The following is a 17,953-nucleotide window of genomic DNA, read 5'->3' as shown; positions in this document are numbered from 1 at the left end:
GTTGCTAATCCGTCAGTGCTGGGTGGAGGAGTGTGGAGGCGTAGCCTTTTGGGGATGTCAGATGGAGGAAGCAGAGCTGCCCACAGGCAGTTCCAGGAACTCTCAGGTGTGTCTGAACTGGCCCAACCACACACTGGACGTGGTGAACTTCATCACATTCAAGTGATCTGGATTTTAGTCATTAAATGCTCAGGTGTTTTTGCGGTGATAACCTGGAAGGAAGCTGCTGGGGGAGTGGGACTGGCTAGAGAACAAGGGATGAGGCCTAATGATAATTACAATCACTTGACACTGGCCAGGACCCTGGCACCTGCATCTCAGACCCAGTGAGCAGCAGTGCTGTTCTGAAGACGCCTGTAAAATGTCCTACTGCAGGGAGCTGTAGGACCTACTGGGGCTGTTTCCTTTCTGAACCTCTTTTCCTGCAACTCATTTTAATTCTATGAAGCAAAAACTAAAAGGGAAATTGGAAATGTCCCAAGAACAAAGGAGCAGCCTACAAAGGAGCTAGGGCTTAATCTGTCTTTGATGCAGAAAACACCTATTGCTCCCGGATTTATACAGATGTCACTTTCTAGGCAAAACCAGGTCAGATTGACAACATTGTCTTAGCAGTCACTTCCTGTGACCTCCCTTGAGCCTTTGCATCCATTTTTGTGAAGTGCTGATCTCCCAAGGCTTCACCTTTGAAAATCACACTAAGGGCAGGATCCGGACATAAACCTAGCAAATTCCCAGAAGAGGCGGAAAGCACAGCAGCCCAGGAGGGAGGAGTCCGAAGTTGTAGTTCTGGCTGTTTAGAAATCTCTGTATAACCTCGGACAAGTCGTTGAACCTCTCTGAGCCTCAGTTTACTCTTCCGGGAAAGTAGTGGGGGTTAGATCCTTTGATGGGTAAGGCCCTTGATTGCATTAACATCCTGTGAGTCTATGATGAAGGTATTTCAACTGCACATATCTCGGCAAGGATAAAATAAAGCAGCTTTTCAGTCTTCAGGTGCCGAACAGAGGGGCCAGCCTGTTTGGTTGCCTGAGTAATGATTAGGAAGCCAGCTGCAAACTTGCATTTTGCTCTGGGATCACCGATGAGCCCCACCAGCCCTGCCAAGATTCTTCTCTTTAAAACAAAGCTGTTACTTTCATGTTGCTGGCAACTGCATTTGCTTTCTGGATAATTCAACCCTTGGGTGCCCTGGTGTGGATATTTGCAGTGGGAGTGGGTTGGAGAAGGTAGCAGGCAGACCTCAGTTCAAGGTTCTTATTGGATTTAAGAGCCTTTATTCTCCAGGTTAATTTTCCTGACTTGCCTATCACAGGTTAACACTGGACTCATGCATAATGATACATAATTTGAGACTCGTAAAAGCTACCTTGGACTTGAAAGAAACGCACTCTAAGCCAGGAAGGTTATGCCCAGCATGCAAGAGCAAGTAATACAGGCAGAATATATGTCCAAAGCAAGAGAGCCACACCCTTTTGACATGATCTCAGAGGGTGCCATTCGGGGTTTAGGCTCCTCAGCTCCAGGCAGTGATACCACTGCAGCCCGACAATCACCACTCCCCCCAACCTGCTCTTAGTTTTAACAGCCATTGGAAGGCAGTGGCTCACAAACGGAAATTCGTTATTTTTAATAGACCCTGAAATACCTGGTGGATTTGAAGTGATGCAACAAGATTGCCTTAATGGTTTTTAAACTTTGTTTTTTAAGACTTCTGGGGCCAGAACCATAGAGAACTGCCTCAGGGCATCCTTCTAGCCCAGATAACCGAACTGTCTGTTGGCATTGCTGACATACCCTGAGCCAGGATGTTTAGCTGCTTGTGGGGTGGAAAAAAAATGTTAAGAAAAATAATTGTTGTTTTTGCAAACTATCTATTTAAAAACAGAACCTCAGGAAGCAGATTTCTGTTCCAATGCTTGGATGAATCAGAGCTTACAAAGTATAAATACACATTAGCAGGAGGAGGCTTCCCATAACCCATGTGCTTGTACATCTTCCCAGACCAGGAACCTCTGAACTCCTGTTTCTCATTCCCAGTAGAGGCAAAAAAGAGACTCACAGTTGAAACGGAAATGGTGGAGCATTGCTCAGCCCAAGTTTCAAAGCCTGATAGGCTTGTAGATTTTTTTCCCTTTAAAGGCAACTGGTTTTTTGCTGCACACTTGCTCACTATGGAGCAGACAGGTGTAAGCCATTTAGAAAGGTGGGAAACCCACGCTCTGGCCCATGTGGCTCCTTGCTACCTAAGAAATATTACTAAATAAGTTAATTTTGACTCACTGACCCCTCAGATCAGCTAATATAGGCATGAAGCACTTAGACCACAACTTGCTTAAGGGGCAGTGTAATTATTTTACTTAAAAATGATGTCAGGTGGCAATTTAGCAACAAACTGGCTTCCAGGCTATTTAATTCAGTTTAACAAGGAGGAAAAACATTATAATTAATGAAGAGCTGGTACTGTAGTACTTTAGCAGAGTTGCTCCCAATTTTTACTGTGCTGAGTGCAGGAGGAAGAGTGAGCTGGTCAAAAATTTGTATTCCCAGGCTCCACTTCTGGTGCGTCTGATATAACGGGGTCGTGGATCAGGCCTGGGAATCTGCATCTTAAAATTGTAAACCCTCTCGCAATTCATCAGTGTCATTTGGCTTTTAGTCAATTAAGATACATCTTTACCCTAAAATTCTACATCATGTAAGTCTAGAATCTGAGGACAGGGCTTCCCATTCTAAAAAATCCAACTTTCAGTGTTCTTTCCTGGAATTTCATGGTATATTCTAATGCTAGAGTTCTAGTTAGCCAAGTTTCTGGACTGAAAATTATTTCTTCCAGGGCCCCTTTAAAGAGAGTCCAGAGCATTCATGAGGAATGAATGAATGGTAAAGGCACGGAGTCTCTTCCTCTGTACTTCCCTAACCCCACAATAACCAAAGCACCATTGCCTGCTTGCTTCCTTCTTTCTGAAGGAAGGGGAAAAACCACCCTTCACAATTAAAGTCCTGGCACTTGAGCCATGTCCAGAGGAGCCTGATCTATGCCCTCCCAATACCAAGAGTGTCCCAGACAGAAGGTGAGATAAGACGACACCCATTAATCCCAAGATCCCTTCCCTCCTGGAATAAAGAATTGCAGAGGTTCGTTCAACTTTTTTTTTTCTTGGCACAACAGCATTTGGCAGCTACCCAAAGAATTCTGGGGTCCTGCAGAATCCAAGTTTATAAACCACCAGAACAAGGTATTGCTTCAGGATAGTGTTTGACTCCAGTACTGCAAAATGTCTCCTGGCTAGTAGAGTCCACACTTCTCCCTCCCTTTGAGCCCACCTTGCAGAAACCAGCTGTCTACTGGCAGACATGAGTGGCCAAGCAGAGCTACGCTAGGGCAGGGAGATGTCATGGAAACCTAGACTCTTCGCTGCCCAGGTCCTTCAGGCTACCTCCCCAACGAGCCAAAACAGTGTTGGCCACTCTTAGGGCCTGAATCCCTCGATGGCCTCTGCTAACGAACAAGGAGCCAAGGGCACTTAAAGCCATTCTTAATCAAGAGAACACAACTCCAAGCCTAGACGAAAAAAAAAGCTTCCCCAAGAATAAAGAAAAACATCCCCATCAGCTTTTCCTCCATTCAAGGTTTGCTGTGCCAGTTGTATGAAAACCAGACGTGGGTGGATGGGCCTGATCGTTGAAGTGCTGGGGGACAGCTGTGAGAAAGGCAAGCTTTGGCTTTCCTAACCAGAAGCAGGGAACTCCTGGTGACTCTGCACAGCTGCTGGAAGCTGTCCATGTGCTGGTTACCACAGTTCAATCCTTCTGCAGAGGTGCCAGAGGCAAAGCTTCCCCCACAGCCCACCACACAAGTGGGGGCAGGGCCTCCAGCAGCCACAAGTGAGAGAACCAGAGCTCTCCCGCCCATTACAGGTGGGGGACAGCCTGACTCTAGAACCTCACGGAAGAGCAGAACACCAGAACTCCAAGGCTGCATGGTGAGGCCAGAACTACTCATTCCTGGGAACAAGGTGATGAGTAGATGAGCCGGAACACCAGAAGCTTGCAACTACCACCTCCTGTGCCGAAAGGAAACCACCCCACGGGTAAATGTGCGCAAGAGTCATTTCAGACCACACCCTTAAAACAGGACATGAATATGCATCTAGCCAGGAAAAAAAAAGACATTAAATCTCCCTGCTCATTTCCCAATACCAATTCCAAACCCTTGAAAACGCTTTCAGTGCGGTGGCCAGTTCCCGTGATTGCTCACAAACAATTCATCTCTACACTACAGGCCATTAATCCAGTGGTGTTTATTCAAGCAGTATTCACACTTGCTGTTGAATAACAAGGGAATCAAGGCTCCCCTAGATGGGGCTCCGACAGCTCCAGCTTCACAGCAGCCCCAGGTCATTGAGAACTTCAGATGAGTTTTGTGGTTGAAAAGCCTTTCAGTTCTTCCTCTGTGCCTGTGTCAGGCGGAGCCTATTATACCCCGATTACCAGAACAGACTCAGTGGGGTGGCAGAAGCTCACAGCAAGGCGGGGAGAACTACTTAAGCTCAGAAGAGGCCACACTGTTCCATGTTTTCATACAAAAAAATTTAATAAATATTACTTTTCAAAATTTATTGCCAGGAACAACACATCAAAGATGCATTTTTATGTTCATATAACACTAATAGGACAATACAAAGTATCTTCACGGTCTCAATGGTGAACCAACAAGATTACTCTGTTTTATAAGCCTTTTTGATCTTGAGCTTGGTAATAGCACTTTGATTTCCTCACTTAAGGCAGGCAGTGTACTCTATGGCAAATCTAAACAGTGATCTTACTGGACATTTTATGGTTCAAGTATTCAACTAGCTTATTAGAATACTCCCTAAATGCAGATTAAAAAAAAAAATCTAAAAGTGGTTCAGTATTACATACGAATGGTGAAAAGAAATCAGAATTTACAAAATAAGATTGGTGTGCTTCCAACTTCACACAATTAATTTGATGTTTTTAATCATATTCAACCACTCACATTTTGGCTATTTATGTCATAGCTCAGCTTGTTCCCTTACTGCTCTGCAGCAGATCACCTGTCTCTCTTCAAGTCTAAAGGTGAAAAAACAAACCTGTTCTAGACTAATCCTCAAACTGCCTCAGTCAGTCCTTAAAACGTGTTTTAAGTGATGCTATATAGGTGTTTTAAACATCTGACATCGTACAAAAAAATTCCATCAGTATTCCGGGCACAGAAGCCCATCCTATTGTTTTAAAATAAACTATTTTCAAACACCTTAATTTTGGCTTATAGGCAACAAGTAATGAGAAAAGTTCAAAAAAAAAAAAAAAGCCATATGCTTACAATGCTATCAAAAACCTTCAATTCTAAACACATACATATAAATAAAAAGGAATGATGTTTTAAGGCTCTTGATTATTAAGTTAATAAATCAAATATACACAGTGATTAATAAAAAAGAATTATTTACATAAACTATACAAAGTTCTACTTTTGACACATTTTTTTTCTTCTTTAAATTCTTCATTTTACCAGCAACTGCTGACATCAAAGTCCCCCCTCCCCCAACAACAAAAATACAATAAAAAAAATAAATAATAAAGTCATTTGTGATCGTTGCTGTGGTTCTGAGCTGCAAAGGCACTTTCAAATACAGAACTACTTGTACGTCATCATAAAACCAATATACAAAAACAACTCAAGAGTCAATAAATATAAATAAAACTATGATCTAAGACTGCATCACCATTAGGACATCTGGCAGAAGTGGGAGCTCAAAGACTGGGGGGGGGGGGGGGGGGGGGACTGGGCAGGCTCCTGGAAGCCTGATCAGAGACCTGTCTGCTGCAGGGGGACACACAACCAGAGTACTGTGGACTCGTTTTTGCATAGCTGTGAGATGCGGCACTCGATTTCCCAGCCAACCACAGAAACTACCATTGCCAGTGTAAGCCAGCTTGTCAAAACTTAAATTAACACAGGGATTCTAAGTCAACAACAGCCTCAGACTCGAGTATGACACGACAGTTTAAAGAACTACAAGCACTCAGACTCTACCTAGCGGCAGCAGCGCCCACTGTCTGCTATACGATGTACTCCATCCGGTTTAAGCTCTGGGCACTTTCCAAGTCTCTGTTATCCTGTTTGTTTGTCCAGTTTGCGTGTTTTGTCGGCGTGCTGTTGGGAGGCTTCTCTTCTCTGTCTACCAGCGTGTATGCTGGCTGCTTGGCAAACCGGGCTTTCTGCTGGTGTTTATCCATGTCGTCCTCTTCGACTTCGGAGTTGTGTGTCCTTATTTTAGACATTTTGGAGTTTTTGTTCTCGTAATCCTTGATGGGGACCGTGTTGGCCCCATGTTTCTCAATGGGGTTTTTGATCTGGTTCAGCTGCTCCCGCACGTTGTTGGTGGTGTTGTCCTCAGAGGCTGAGTGTGTGTGGCTGCCTGGCTTCCGCCTCTTCCGCAGGCACCAGTACAAGGCCGTCGCCAAGCAACAGATCCAAGCCACGGTTAAGACAGAGCTCAGCAAGGGCACCAGGAAATCTGTAAGGCAGGCACAAAACCAATTAACTCTCCAAGAAAGAAAGAAAAAAAAGCATCATCACGGGAACAAAACAATACCAACAGTGGTTCTCCTGCTCTTTGTCCCCAAGACAGGAGCCTTGGGGACAAGTCCCTTTTCGTCATTGCATGTGGTCACTTCATAGCTTGATATGCAAATGCTGAGATCAGGCCCCTGTAGACCTTGATACTCTCATCCCTGGAGAGACTGTTATCCACAGGCTCTTTGACTTCACATGGGGAGAGCAGTGTCTTGTTAAGTCTAGCTGCTGAGGCATCTCAGTACAGGAATCGGTTTTCAGAACTAGAAACCCGATTCAAATTAGCACAGACAGCCCAAACACGCCATGGCTCCATGCCCAATCTCTCTGAGCTGAAACAGTGCTCGAGATCCTCAGGAGGGAAGCTTGGACATCCTGCAGGGTCATCGAGCTCAGCAGAGGCTGCAATGTCCCAGGATACCAAAATGTCAAGTCAGGCTTTGTATAGCCTCAAGCTCAAGGACAAAGGACAAGCAGTGTCCTAGGGCTTTGTGATCTAGGCACAATACCTGTTCTGGAGAGAAGCCTGCACAACATGTTGGGAAGGAAAATAGGAAGCAGACCTCTGTTTCCATGGGCCATGTGACCTCAGTAGGGTAGGCTGGCCTCAGTTCTCAGTTAAATTGGGAGCTCCTGTGAGAGTGGTGCACTGCCAGGTAATCCCCCCACCTGATGGCTTTATTGACTAGTGTAATGAGATTGTCTGACGATCATCACTTTTCCACTCAGCACCTACCTGTTCTGTTCTTCTGAGGCTGCCTCTGAACTCTTACTTCTGCAACGGCAGCAATCAATGAGCTGTTTCCATCACGTTTACTAACAAGATCGATGATTTTGTCGGTGATTTCCTTGACTGGGTTTCCATCATCCCGTATATCTTCAGCAGACTGGAAAAAGAATTGTCAGACTTGAGAGTCAGGGGAATATTCAAAGCAGCCTTTCTTCAAAATTACTTGACAATTTGTGTCTGTAAAGCTTTTTTGTCAGTGAATTTGCTCCATTTGGACATTAGTTAACCAAAGTTTGTTAACTGCCTTGCAGTCAAATAATGAGGTATGAAAGGGTCGTATACTTACAATGGCCACGTGTATTTCATTGTTCGCAGAAGGAGAAGGCTCACAAGCGATATAGATTGAATATTCAGCGGAAACATTCTTCAAAATATTCAAATTCCTCAATTCACTGCAAATGTGCTCAGTGGTAAGACCCTGAAACAATTTTTAAAAATCCACACACATGTAAGATTGAGAGGAAAAACAAAAGGTTGAGATGTTCTGAGTTTGGGCTAAGTTCAAGCTCACTTTGCTATAGGATAGGAATTTACACTAGGGAGAAGTAGAATCTAGCTCATGACATTCCTCCTTTAAAGCAAGCAGACGTCCACCATTGCAAATTAAAAAAAAAAAAAAAAAAGTGTTACATACTGGTGACATCATCTCCTTGTTAAAGGTGAACGTGATGTTTGCACAATTATCCTGGTAATAGGCATCAGAGGTGCACTTCGTCTTCACCGGCTGGAGACCGGAAGACCGACACTCGCCCACACCAGTGCAGGGTCGGACGAAGCACTGGTCGTCCAGGATGGGGATACAGCTCTGCCCGCTGGGGCATTCGCTGTGCCCTTTGTGGAGCAGGCAAGGTCGAGGGCCACACCAGACCTGGAGAAAAACAGAAGCTGGCAGCTTAGCAGGCATGCTCACCCCTGACTGCAGAACACAGGTGAACTGCAGCAGCCATCATGTCCTACCTTTGAGCAGGCAATCCGTCCATTCAGACACTGGCAGGTGTTACAGTCATCATCCCATTTGGCCCCATCTGGTATCACACTGCCCATGGTGATGCAAGGTCTTCCTGAAACTGACAGGAGGAGACTCATGAGCAGTCTACTTTTCTGTGAACCGGATCAGGGTTCACTTCTTTGGTCCCTGCTATGAAATGGTTACACGTGTGCCCTTTGCCATGTGAAGATCATTCTTCCCACAGTAACAAGCATGTGTACTTCCTGCCTTTGCTGGCTGTGCTTGGCCACATGACCTGCTCTGGACAATGTAACACTGGCAGATGTGATGTGAGCAGAGCCTCTGACCAGCCTCTGGTATGCCTACCATTTGCGACGAAAGGATATACCCCAGACACAGCCACTGGTCCACCTGAACCCAATGCACAGCACAGTCTGCCCATGCTGCATATCATGAGCAGTAAAAATAATGCTTGCTGCAAGCCACAGCAGTCTGGGATGGCTTGGTACACAGTATTGTGGCAATAGCTGACCAAAAACAACAGCTACCCATTTTGGGGAAGTCTCTTCACGTTTCCCTTTCCTTGCAGCCCCCACTGTGTTCCCTCCCTGAGCACAGTAGCTTATTTGTGAAGAGTCAAAATGGTGACTGTAAAGCCCGCTCACCCTAGAAGACCCATGGGCAGCTGGAGCCTGGCACACATACCTTCCTGGCACTTGGCACCACTGTGCCCTGGGGGACAGACACACCGGTAGCCATTGATCTCATCTACACAGGTTGCCCCAAAGGCACAAGGTGAAGACTGGCATTCATTGATGTCTAGGAGAAATGGAGTTCAAGTTTAGGGTCTGATGGTATATAGCAATGTTTTGAGATTGTTTTTACTGACAGAGCATACAAGGAAAGCATATTATCATAAGCTTGATGAATTTTCACTCAGGTAAACAGCGCCCCAAAAAAGAAACAGATAATCTATTGCAAAAACCTCCAATCACTGGTCCCCAAAGATCACCACCATCCTGACTTCTAACAGTGGAGAACCATTTTGAGAGGCAGCAATTTTTAATTTGATTCCTTTCTCTGACAGTACAATTTACAGCAAATCTGGCAAAGTTTCCTGGAAAGGATCAGAAAGTAAACATTTTGGGCTTTGTGGGGTATATAGTCTCTGTCACAACTATTCAACTCTTGTGGTATCATGAAAGTAGCCGTGGACAATATGTAAATGAATGTGTGACTGTGTGCCAAGAAAACTGTATTTATAAAAACAGACAGTGGGCTGGATACGGCCCCCAGGCCACAGTTTGCCAACTGTTTATTTAGAAACATGAAACAGATACAACCTGCCTTCATTGAGTGCTGAAGACTAGTTAATCCCAGACTTGGATTTCAAGCACCAGTAAGATTTCAGACTATTTGGGTATAAGAATAAAGCCATAACTACTCTAGCACCTTTTTTGTTTTGTAAGAGAAAGAACACGTAAAAAAGTAGAGAAAAGGCTCAAAATAATACACTTTAAGCTTCTTAAAAAACTGCATTGCCTGCTCCTATTTTCTTGTTTTAATCATTTCTCCAGGGTCTGATCAGACCCAGCACAGACCAGCCTCTGGAAGCCAGTCGTCCTCCCTTTCGTTTGCATCAGCTGTATCCTATACCAGGGTAGCTGCGGCTAGTTGGCTTGCCCATAATTTCATGTTAGTCATGGGGAAACGCACACACTTTCTTCAGGACCCCAGTGGAGACTGATCATCCAATTCTGTGGCTGGCACTCTCTCCCCAAAAACAAGGAGGCCTACACCACCCAGGGAACCACCAGCAGGTACCTGGGAGGATACAGCCTGGGGTATCTTAATCCCAGCTGGAGGAGGGAGATCATTTGCTCTACGAGAGCCACTTAAAGGGAATGGTGGCTTTAATTGTTTTGAAAGATGAAAGCTCAGGCTGTGGCATGGAATGAAGGGGCAAAGCTGTCAGGAAAACCAGACAGGGACAGTCCTTACTTATTCTGCAGTCGGGCCCAGCAAAACCCGGGGCACATTCGCACCGGTACCAGTTGTCTCCATCCACACAGGTGCCGCTGTTGTAACTAAGAAAGCAAAGACCGCCTTGGTTACTGACCTCCCAGTCCGTTACTCTGGCTGGCAATCACTCCCATGTCATCACACCAGTTACAGTCAATGGCTCTCACCCCATGGCCAGTGCCTGGGGAGCTTTAAAAATACTGATGCCTGGGTCCCACCTCCAGAAAGTCTAATCATAGGTCTTGGTTGCAGCCCAGGCAGTGGGATTTTTAAAAGCTCCCCAGGTGATTCTGGTGTGCAGCCAAGGTTGAAAAATCACTGCTCTAAATGAAGACGCGACCTGGCTAATTAAAGTGTGGGCCACAGAGCAGCAGGATCGCTTCACCTGGGAGCTTGTTAGAAAAGCAGTCTGAAGCCCCACCCCAGACCTCCTGACTCAGAACTTCCATTTTAAACACGATCCCTGGGTGACTCCCACCCACACGACATTGGACAAGTGCCGGCCTAAAAGGATGTCACACTTACCAGGGATGAGGGCTGCAGTCATTGGTATCTGCAGAGAAAAGACAACAGTGAGGCCTTCAACAGGGAAAGCGGTCTTAGCCCTAAGTAAAACCACCACGTATTTCCATAATACCCCAATGATAAAGTCGTAGTTCACACCAGCAAAATACCTTTGCTAAATTGGAACCAGGCCCACACCACACTTAGTTTCATTGGCTGTGGGACACATGTACACAGGAAGAGGCCCGGTAGGGGACAGGGGTGGGGGTGAGAATGGAAGGAGACAGGCTGCTGGTCAGACCCAGAGCTAGGAACCAAGACGCCATCTGTCTCCACTTATCTCATTGGCGACTTTCTCATGCCCAGGTCAGGGCTGTATCCCATCAAGTCATTAGTGCAGACCCAGGTGATACAAAAGCAGACATCAAACAGCTCTGTTTCTGGTTTCCATTGCAAGTCCCCAAGGGTGTCAGGATCTGCTCCGACAGCCCTGGGAGAGTTCAAGGGGGAGGACACTCACTCTGAGTACAGATGGGCCCCTCCCAGCCTTCCTTGCAGACGCACGTAAATGACTCGCCGTTGACCACACATGTGCCCCCATTATGGCAGGGGTTGGGAAGGCAGCTACTGTTTCGTGCTATAAAATAAGAGCAGACATGACCACCCTCCCTGAGTATCTAGAAACAGTCTGGAGGGGCAAGAACCAGGCCCAGAGAAGTGATCATAAGCTCCAGGGGCTACCCAGCAGACACGCCCAGGTGGCCACACCCACCGCAGATACCACGTAAGGCAGAAAGTTACCTATGTTACAGGTGGTTCCTTCCCAGCCGCCAGGACACATGCACTTAAAAGCATCCCCCTCGTCATAGCAGGTGCCACCATTGTTGCACGTGGCCTCGTCACACTGACTGTCACCTGGAGGAAAATATCTCAGCGTGAGTCCCAGTGGCCCCCTCCCAAAGAAGACAGAGGGAAGGGTCCCAGAGAGAGAATCCAAGGCCAACTACCACTTACGAGAGTGGCAGGTCTTTCCTTTCCACCCGTTTTTACAGTCACAGTAGAAGTCATTGACCAGGTCACGACACGTGCCCCCATTGTGGCACGGGTTCTGGCTGCAGTCATTAATATCTAGAATCAAGGAGACGACAACTGGTTGAAGATGAATTCCAGGACCACTCACTACAGGTGAGAGCCAAGCCTTTCCTACTGCTACATCCAACACCCTGTTCTGAGAACAGCCACTGTCCTAGTACTTTAACACCATCAGCCTTTTCCATAAAGGAGCTCCCAACCAGGTTACTTTGAATGCCACAAGTTAGGCAAGATAGGGGTGGGCCTCTGGAAGTCCCATGAAAATCACAATAGAAATATGACTTTCCTTCCAAGCAGGAATATTTGTTATCATTATTAAATGGTGTAATTCTATAGCTCCTCAGCACAAGTTGCTCCCCACAAGCTGTCGTCAGTACTCATAAATGCAAATGAGACACAAATGATACTATCTCATTGCAGAAATCACTGGGGTCTGGCTTCCAGAGATTTCCAGTACAAAGCAAAGCTTCCCAAGTTGAAGCAGGATCCCTTCAACATGACCAGTGCATCCCAGAGCTCCCCAGAGAGAGGCAGACTCACTGGTTTCACAGTAGGCCCCCTCCCAGCCATCGCTACAGATGCACTTGTAGGAGTTAACACCATCGATGCAAGTGCCACCGTTTTTACAGGGGTTGCTCTCACAGTCATTAATATCTATGGAAAAAAAGGAAAGCAAACAAAAGGAACTGAAGGACCTGTGAAGTCATATACAAGCACCATTTGACAGTTTTCATGGCTGCCTCCTGACAATGCACCCAGCACCTCCACCTGCTACCCTCCATCCAGGCTGTTTCTCAAATTAGACAGGTGGCTTATCAAGCAGAGGCTTCTGGAGAGTGCCTCACCCACTTAATTTAACGCCCTCCCCTGGGTATTCAGTCACCTATACCTGGTGAAAGTGGGGAAGAAACTCCTATAGAAAAGAGGAACCGCCCAATCTAGCAACTTTCCAGAATGTTCCAACATAGATACGGAGGCTCGGAGGCAGAGTGATCTGGTCAATTGAAACACGACCTCAGTCTTAGATCCCAGTTGTGAGGATAAACCTCGACCGGTCTCCCCAGCCTTACTGTTTCTGATTAAAACAATTTCAACACCAGTGATCCCAGGGAGGGGCAAGGGCAGGCTGGGGAAGCACTGGTCCATTCCCTGATGAGGGAGTCTTACTTTCATGGCAGTATGTTCCCATGAAGCCTTTGTTACAGTCACAGGTGAATTTGCCTCCCGACTGACTCTTGCACTTCCCGTGGGGACCACAGACGTTCGAGGAAATATACCGCACCCCTTCAGGTGTGTCGTTGGAAGCCATGGCCACTGTGCAGCTGTCAATCACTAGAAGATAGGCGTGGGATCAGATCACAGCCATGCACCCACAGACACGGGGTTCCTAAGCCAAGGGCCTGGGCCAAGCCCACTTTCCTGGAGACAGGGACCCTCTGGCTAATGAGACACACCCCAGGGAAGCCAAGATACTCGCTACGTGCCACGTCACATGACAGGCAAGGTGGAGACTCCAGGCAGAGAGTTTTAAAGCATTTTCTCCCTCCACATCCAGGAAACCCACATGCTTGTGGGTCCCCTTTATCCTACCTTTGACATCTACTCAATTTGCTGAACACTTGCTAAGGAAAAAGGACCTGCTTTACTTCCTTCTTGATTTTACTTAAGCAGGGCTCAAGGACAGCCTTATAAAAACTTTAAATGTGGTGCTACCCTAAAACAGCAGCCACTGGCCACATGTGGCTATTCACATTTAAATGAACTAAAATGAAATAAAATCAGTTTCTAGTTGCACTAGTCACATGGTACTTGGCCTGGGGCTACCGTACCTGACCATGCAGATACAGAACATTCCCACTGTCCGCCGCCGTTGCAGGAAGTTCTGTTGACAGTGTTGTTCTCAGGCATTTGCCTCAGCGTTGCAGATCAGCCCACCCCTGAACAGGAATGCTAAATGGATTTCACATTCTCTCCCCTGGGCTACTTGTAGACATGGCTCTCCCACTGGCAGGCCTGAATAGATTGTTTCCACGTGTTGTGGCCTCTCTACACAGTCAGACAGGATGATTTCAATCTAGAGGTCCTCCTCACCAATACATTACTTCTGAAGAGTGGCAAGGGGCAGTGGTAGCAAGTGGGGACCAAAGGAGAAAGTCTGGAGACAGCCATGTCCTGGGGGAAGGGAGGTACCTTCGCAGGGGGTCGTACGGCAGTGATCTTTCAGGTGTGAGCAGTTCTTGCCCTCATAGTCCTCAGGGCACTTGCAGAAATAGTCGCTGGCGCGGTTGTAGCACTGAGCACCGTTCTGGCAGGGATTGGGCTCACAATAATCAATGTCCAGCTGCAAATATCAGGAACAGGGAAAAGGGTAGGGATCAGAGTAAAACCAAGGTGTCACAATAACTTCTCTGGGCAGCAGACACTGGAATCCGACAGATCCTTCTGCTTCTCTTAGGAGACACGCTATACGTCTGTATGCCCTAGGGAGTGCTGATGTCCAGTGTTTGAAACAATGGGGCAGACTGGGAGAGGGAACATGAGGGGGTAGAGGGAACCACACGAACACAAAGCCAAGACATTAAGAAGAAAATTCATCAATATCTCCTTCCACCAGCATTTGTCTAGCAGAGACTCTCTCATTAATAGGATGTTAATAGACATCATGAAATTCCAGACATAAGAGCTGAGGGAGCGGTAAAGGGGAAGCGGAGAACGCAGTGGCTCTGCTATAAAAACTTGACCATCTGAGGTTTTGCCACCACTCACCTGACAGAGGTTTCCAGAGAAACCAGTGGGACACAGACACTGGAATCTGTTGATTTCATTCTGACAGTGACCCCCATTCAAACAGGGGTTGCTGGCACATTCATCGATGTCTCTCTCACAATGATCGCCTGCATAGCCAGGTGGACAGATACAGCGATAACCATTAACCAAGTCCTGGAAGAGAAGAGGGGAGAGAGACACATGCTTTTTTTTCTCTGTGTTCCACAAACACAGGGCTTCAGCGGTTTAGCATGACTGTTGCAGTTCAGCTGGTTCACTAAATAGCCAAATGCCAAAACCTCTCAAAACGGTTAAAGGAATTTCTATATGCATGCCTTCAAAATGACTCCCACGAGGCTGGGGTAACGTGAGCCCCAGTGAAACTTCCGGGAGACTCATTTTTCACCCATATTTTTAAATCTCACAGGGACAGAGCTCTCCCAGTATCACACAAGTCTAAAGATTTGTTGTCAATTGTCAAAGTTTTAAGCAAAGATTTACATACCTGACAGGAGGCATCATTCTGGCATTGGCCAAGGCAGTCGTTAATATCTGAAAAGTAAGTCATCATTTTAAAGAGGTAATTTACAGTGAAATTGGGCTTAATTGAAAAGCTTTCTCAGCTCAGGATAGATAAGTTTCAAATCAGATTTCCTGTGTGCTTCCCGTGTGATAAGGTTATTACACTGGGTGGGGACCCTCCCTAATTCTTCCAGACTGAGGGAGTGAAACTTCACATCATTGTTTCAGCCACATTATCGGAATACGGCTGGTTTTAGCAGCTAATGAGCCTGATAAAGTGCATGTTTTCACTGCTGCACTGACCACTCCCTCTCAAAAAAACACTCCCACTATAAGGTTTTCCTTCTACTGCTCAGGTCCTAGGACCGGAGCCCCAGTGTGGACCAGCAAGGCAAGTCAGCATCCAAGTTTCATGAAAATCAAAATGGAAACAAAGTCACTCACTTATGTCACAATTCTGACCCATCCAGCCGGGAAGACAGTCACAGTAGTAGCTGGCAATCAGATTCTTACAGGATTTGGCATTTACACAAGGTTTGGCCTCACATTCATTTGCATCTGAAAGGAGATGGGGATGAGCATGAGAAATGAAGTTCTACCCCCATCTCCCCAACCTTGAAAAAAAGAACAGGCCAGAGTTTGTCTGAGACAGGAGAGATTTTAATAAGCTAGCTAAATAAAAATACTAGCAGTTCCCTTTATTTTAAGCATCTGATCCCTCTCTGTAGCCGCTATCCAATAAGGACACTAATTGATAACTTTCCAGCTGCTGGTTAACCAGCCCCCAAAAGAACAGCAGAAAGCCACCAGGCATTTCTGTGCAAAACCCAGCGCAGCCTAGTTGCTGGGATTTAAATGTGGCAAAAAGAATGCAGACAGCTCATTCCTCATGAGATCATCCCCGTTTGGAACCCAGCTGAACACTCCTCGGACAGACGATTGACATGGTTCAAGGAATCCCACGACTTTCCCACAGGGCCTAAAAGAGCTAGCCCATTTGCATTCAAGTTATTTCTCCCAGGCCTGCTAGACTTTTGATAATAAATTACTTCTTAGCATGATGGAGTGTGAACTCACACTGCCGGCCACACGCTCGTCTTCCGTGATGGCTTTGATTGTCAAAGCCAACCTTGGTATAAAAATTACAGTCGCAGGGATTTTCTTACCTAACTGGCACGTTTTGCCAGTCCACTGTGGGGGGCACACACACTTAAATCCATTAACCAGGTCCTGGCAGGTGCCCCCGTGGGAACAGTTATTGGGAGAACAGTCATCAATGTCTGGTCAACAAGAAAAGGAGGGGGTTGACAACTTAATTCAATCTGCCTGACAATTAGATCATTTAACATCACCTCTCATATGAGGGGCTGTTGAAGAGCCAGACACCTGCTACAAAAAAAGCTACAGCAGGACAAGCGGGACAGTGACGATAAGGCCGAAGCCTTGATTTTAGCTTTAAATCCCCCACTGCCCCAGTTCATGTAATCCCCAACCTAAGCAGTGGGGGAGAAAGACAGCTGGATACTGACAGAGCGTCCGCCCAATGGGAACACAGGACATCTCTATCTGCCTAATCTTGATTTTTAAAGGAAAGTTTCATCATGGCTCAGAAGCAGCTAAGAAGTAAGGAAAAACAGTTCAGGTGGAAAACGTTATTCCTCTTACTCGCTTACAGAGTTTGCCCAAAATAACACACCTAGAGGCTGCGTTCTCCGCTTCTCCTCTGACCAGAGAGACCTCCTAACACTTTATGAAGTATTCACTTTTGTGTCTTTATGACAACCCTCAGAGATGGAAATTGCTACCGTGCCATTTAAAGAGGGCCCAGGGAGCTTATGTGGCTTGCTGGAGTTCCGCAAATGATAGGCGGGGGCCCAGGGCCGGCACAGGCAATCTGACCCCAGAAATCCACACCCCTAACCACACCTGGGGTGCTGATGACAGCAGTTCTCAGACCTGGCTGCACTGCAGAATTCCAGAAGTTTATCAAAGACCATGGACTCCCCGATTCTGGAGGGAATAGGGGGGACCCAGAGATCTACACCGTCAAGCACCCCAGGTGATTCTGATACACAACCCTGTCTCATAGCCAAAGGAACTCTGCAGGCTAGGTTCTTTTTTTGGGGCCCCCTGGCCCGATGACAAAATTCATTAGTGAGTGACAACCTCCCCTGAAGGCAGCCTCTCCATGGCTGCAAGGAGAATAACCACAATTGGAAGGCGGCCAGCTCCAGGAAGCAGATGCAAAGGAACAAGCGATTCCACGAGGACGTTTCTTCCAAGAACAGATACATGCGCTACCTTAGTGGGACAGGATGCGGGTGCTGGGAGACTTCCAAACACACAAGCCACCAGCCTGCTTGCCAGACTTCTGCCTGCAGCCGCCCCTCTCCCACTGAGACATTCACACTGGACAAGCCTAGGTACTTCTCATCGTGGTATCTTGGTACAAGGATCCTTAGAATGGACACAGGCTGAAAATTGGACTTACTTGTAGAGCATGTGGGGCCGGTCCAGCCTGGGGAACACTCACACTCAAAGCCCAGGGAGGTCTCCTTACAGCTGCCTCTGTTGTGGCAGGGATCAGAGAGGCAGGCGTGCTCAGCTGCAAAAACCAGGATGGCAATCAGCAAGGGATGCCTGTGCACCCCTACCTCCCACTCCCCCTGCAAGCAAATCCCACACCGCAGCCACTGTAGCG

At 46.8% G+C, this 17,953-nt stretch overlaps 1 protein-coding gene across 5 annotated transcripts in view; it reads right to left on the bottom strand.

Moving 5' to 3' along the window:
* Positions 1-4,284: 4,284 nt before the first annotated feature.
* The window catches only part of JAG1 (jagged canonical Notch ligand 1), a 36,290-nt gene continuing 22,621 nt past the window's right edge, over positions 4,285-17,953 (bottom strand). The window contains exons 8-26 of one of the 5 annotated variants that reach the window (XM_032295408.1): positions 17,744-17,857; positions 16,419-16,532; positions 15,697-15,810; positions 15,236-15,282; positions 14,731-14,904; positions 14,155-14,305; positions 13,132-13,296; positions 12,505-12,618; positions 11,887-12,000; positions 11,674-11,787; positions 11,393-11,509; positions 10,894-10,921; positions 10,348-10,433; positions 9,052-9,165; positions 8,355-8,464; positions 8,032-8,265; positions 7,684-7,815; positions 7,344-7,494; positions 4,285-6,548 (exon numbers count right to left, since the gene is read on the bottom strand). In XM_032295408.1, the coding sequence (XP_032151299.1) occupies positions 6,091-6,548; positions 7,344-7,494; positions 7,684-7,815; positions 8,032-8,265; positions 8,355-8,464; positions 9,052-9,165; positions 10,348-10,433; positions 10,894-10,921; positions 11,393-11,509; positions 11,674-11,787; positions 11,887-12,000; positions 12,505-12,618; positions 13,132-13,296; positions 14,155-14,305; positions 14,731-14,904; positions 15,236-15,282; positions 15,697-15,810; positions 16,419-16,532; positions 17,744-17,857 (2,651 nt within the window). In that variant the 3' untranslated portion in view covers positions 4,285-6,090. The remainder of the gene's footprint in view (positions 6,549-7,343; positions 7,495-7,683; positions 7,816-8,031; positions 8,266-8,354; positions 8,465-9,051; positions 9,166-10,347; positions 10,434-10,893; positions 10,922-11,392; positions 11,510-11,673; positions 11,788-11,886; positions 12,001-12,504; positions 12,619-13,131; positions 13,297-14,154; positions 14,306-14,730; positions 14,905-15,235; positions 15,283-15,696; positions 15,811-16,418; positions 16,533-17,743; positions 17,858-17,953) is intronic. The other 4 variants (XM_032295409.1, XM_032295411.1, XM_032295412.1 and 1 more) reach the window with 4 other exon arrangements.

This window comes from Sapajus apella, unplaced genomic scaffold, assembly GCF_009761245.1.
Source record: "Sapajus apella isolate SASKATOON/1434 unplaced genomic scaffold, GSC_monkey_1.0 scaffold33, whole genome shotgun sequence".
Classification (NCBI taxonomy): domain Eukaryota; kingdom Metazoa; phylum Chordata; class Mammalia; order Primates; family Cebidae; genus Sapajus; species Sapajus apella.
This window is presented reverse-complemented; position numbering and strand designations above follow the sequence as displayed.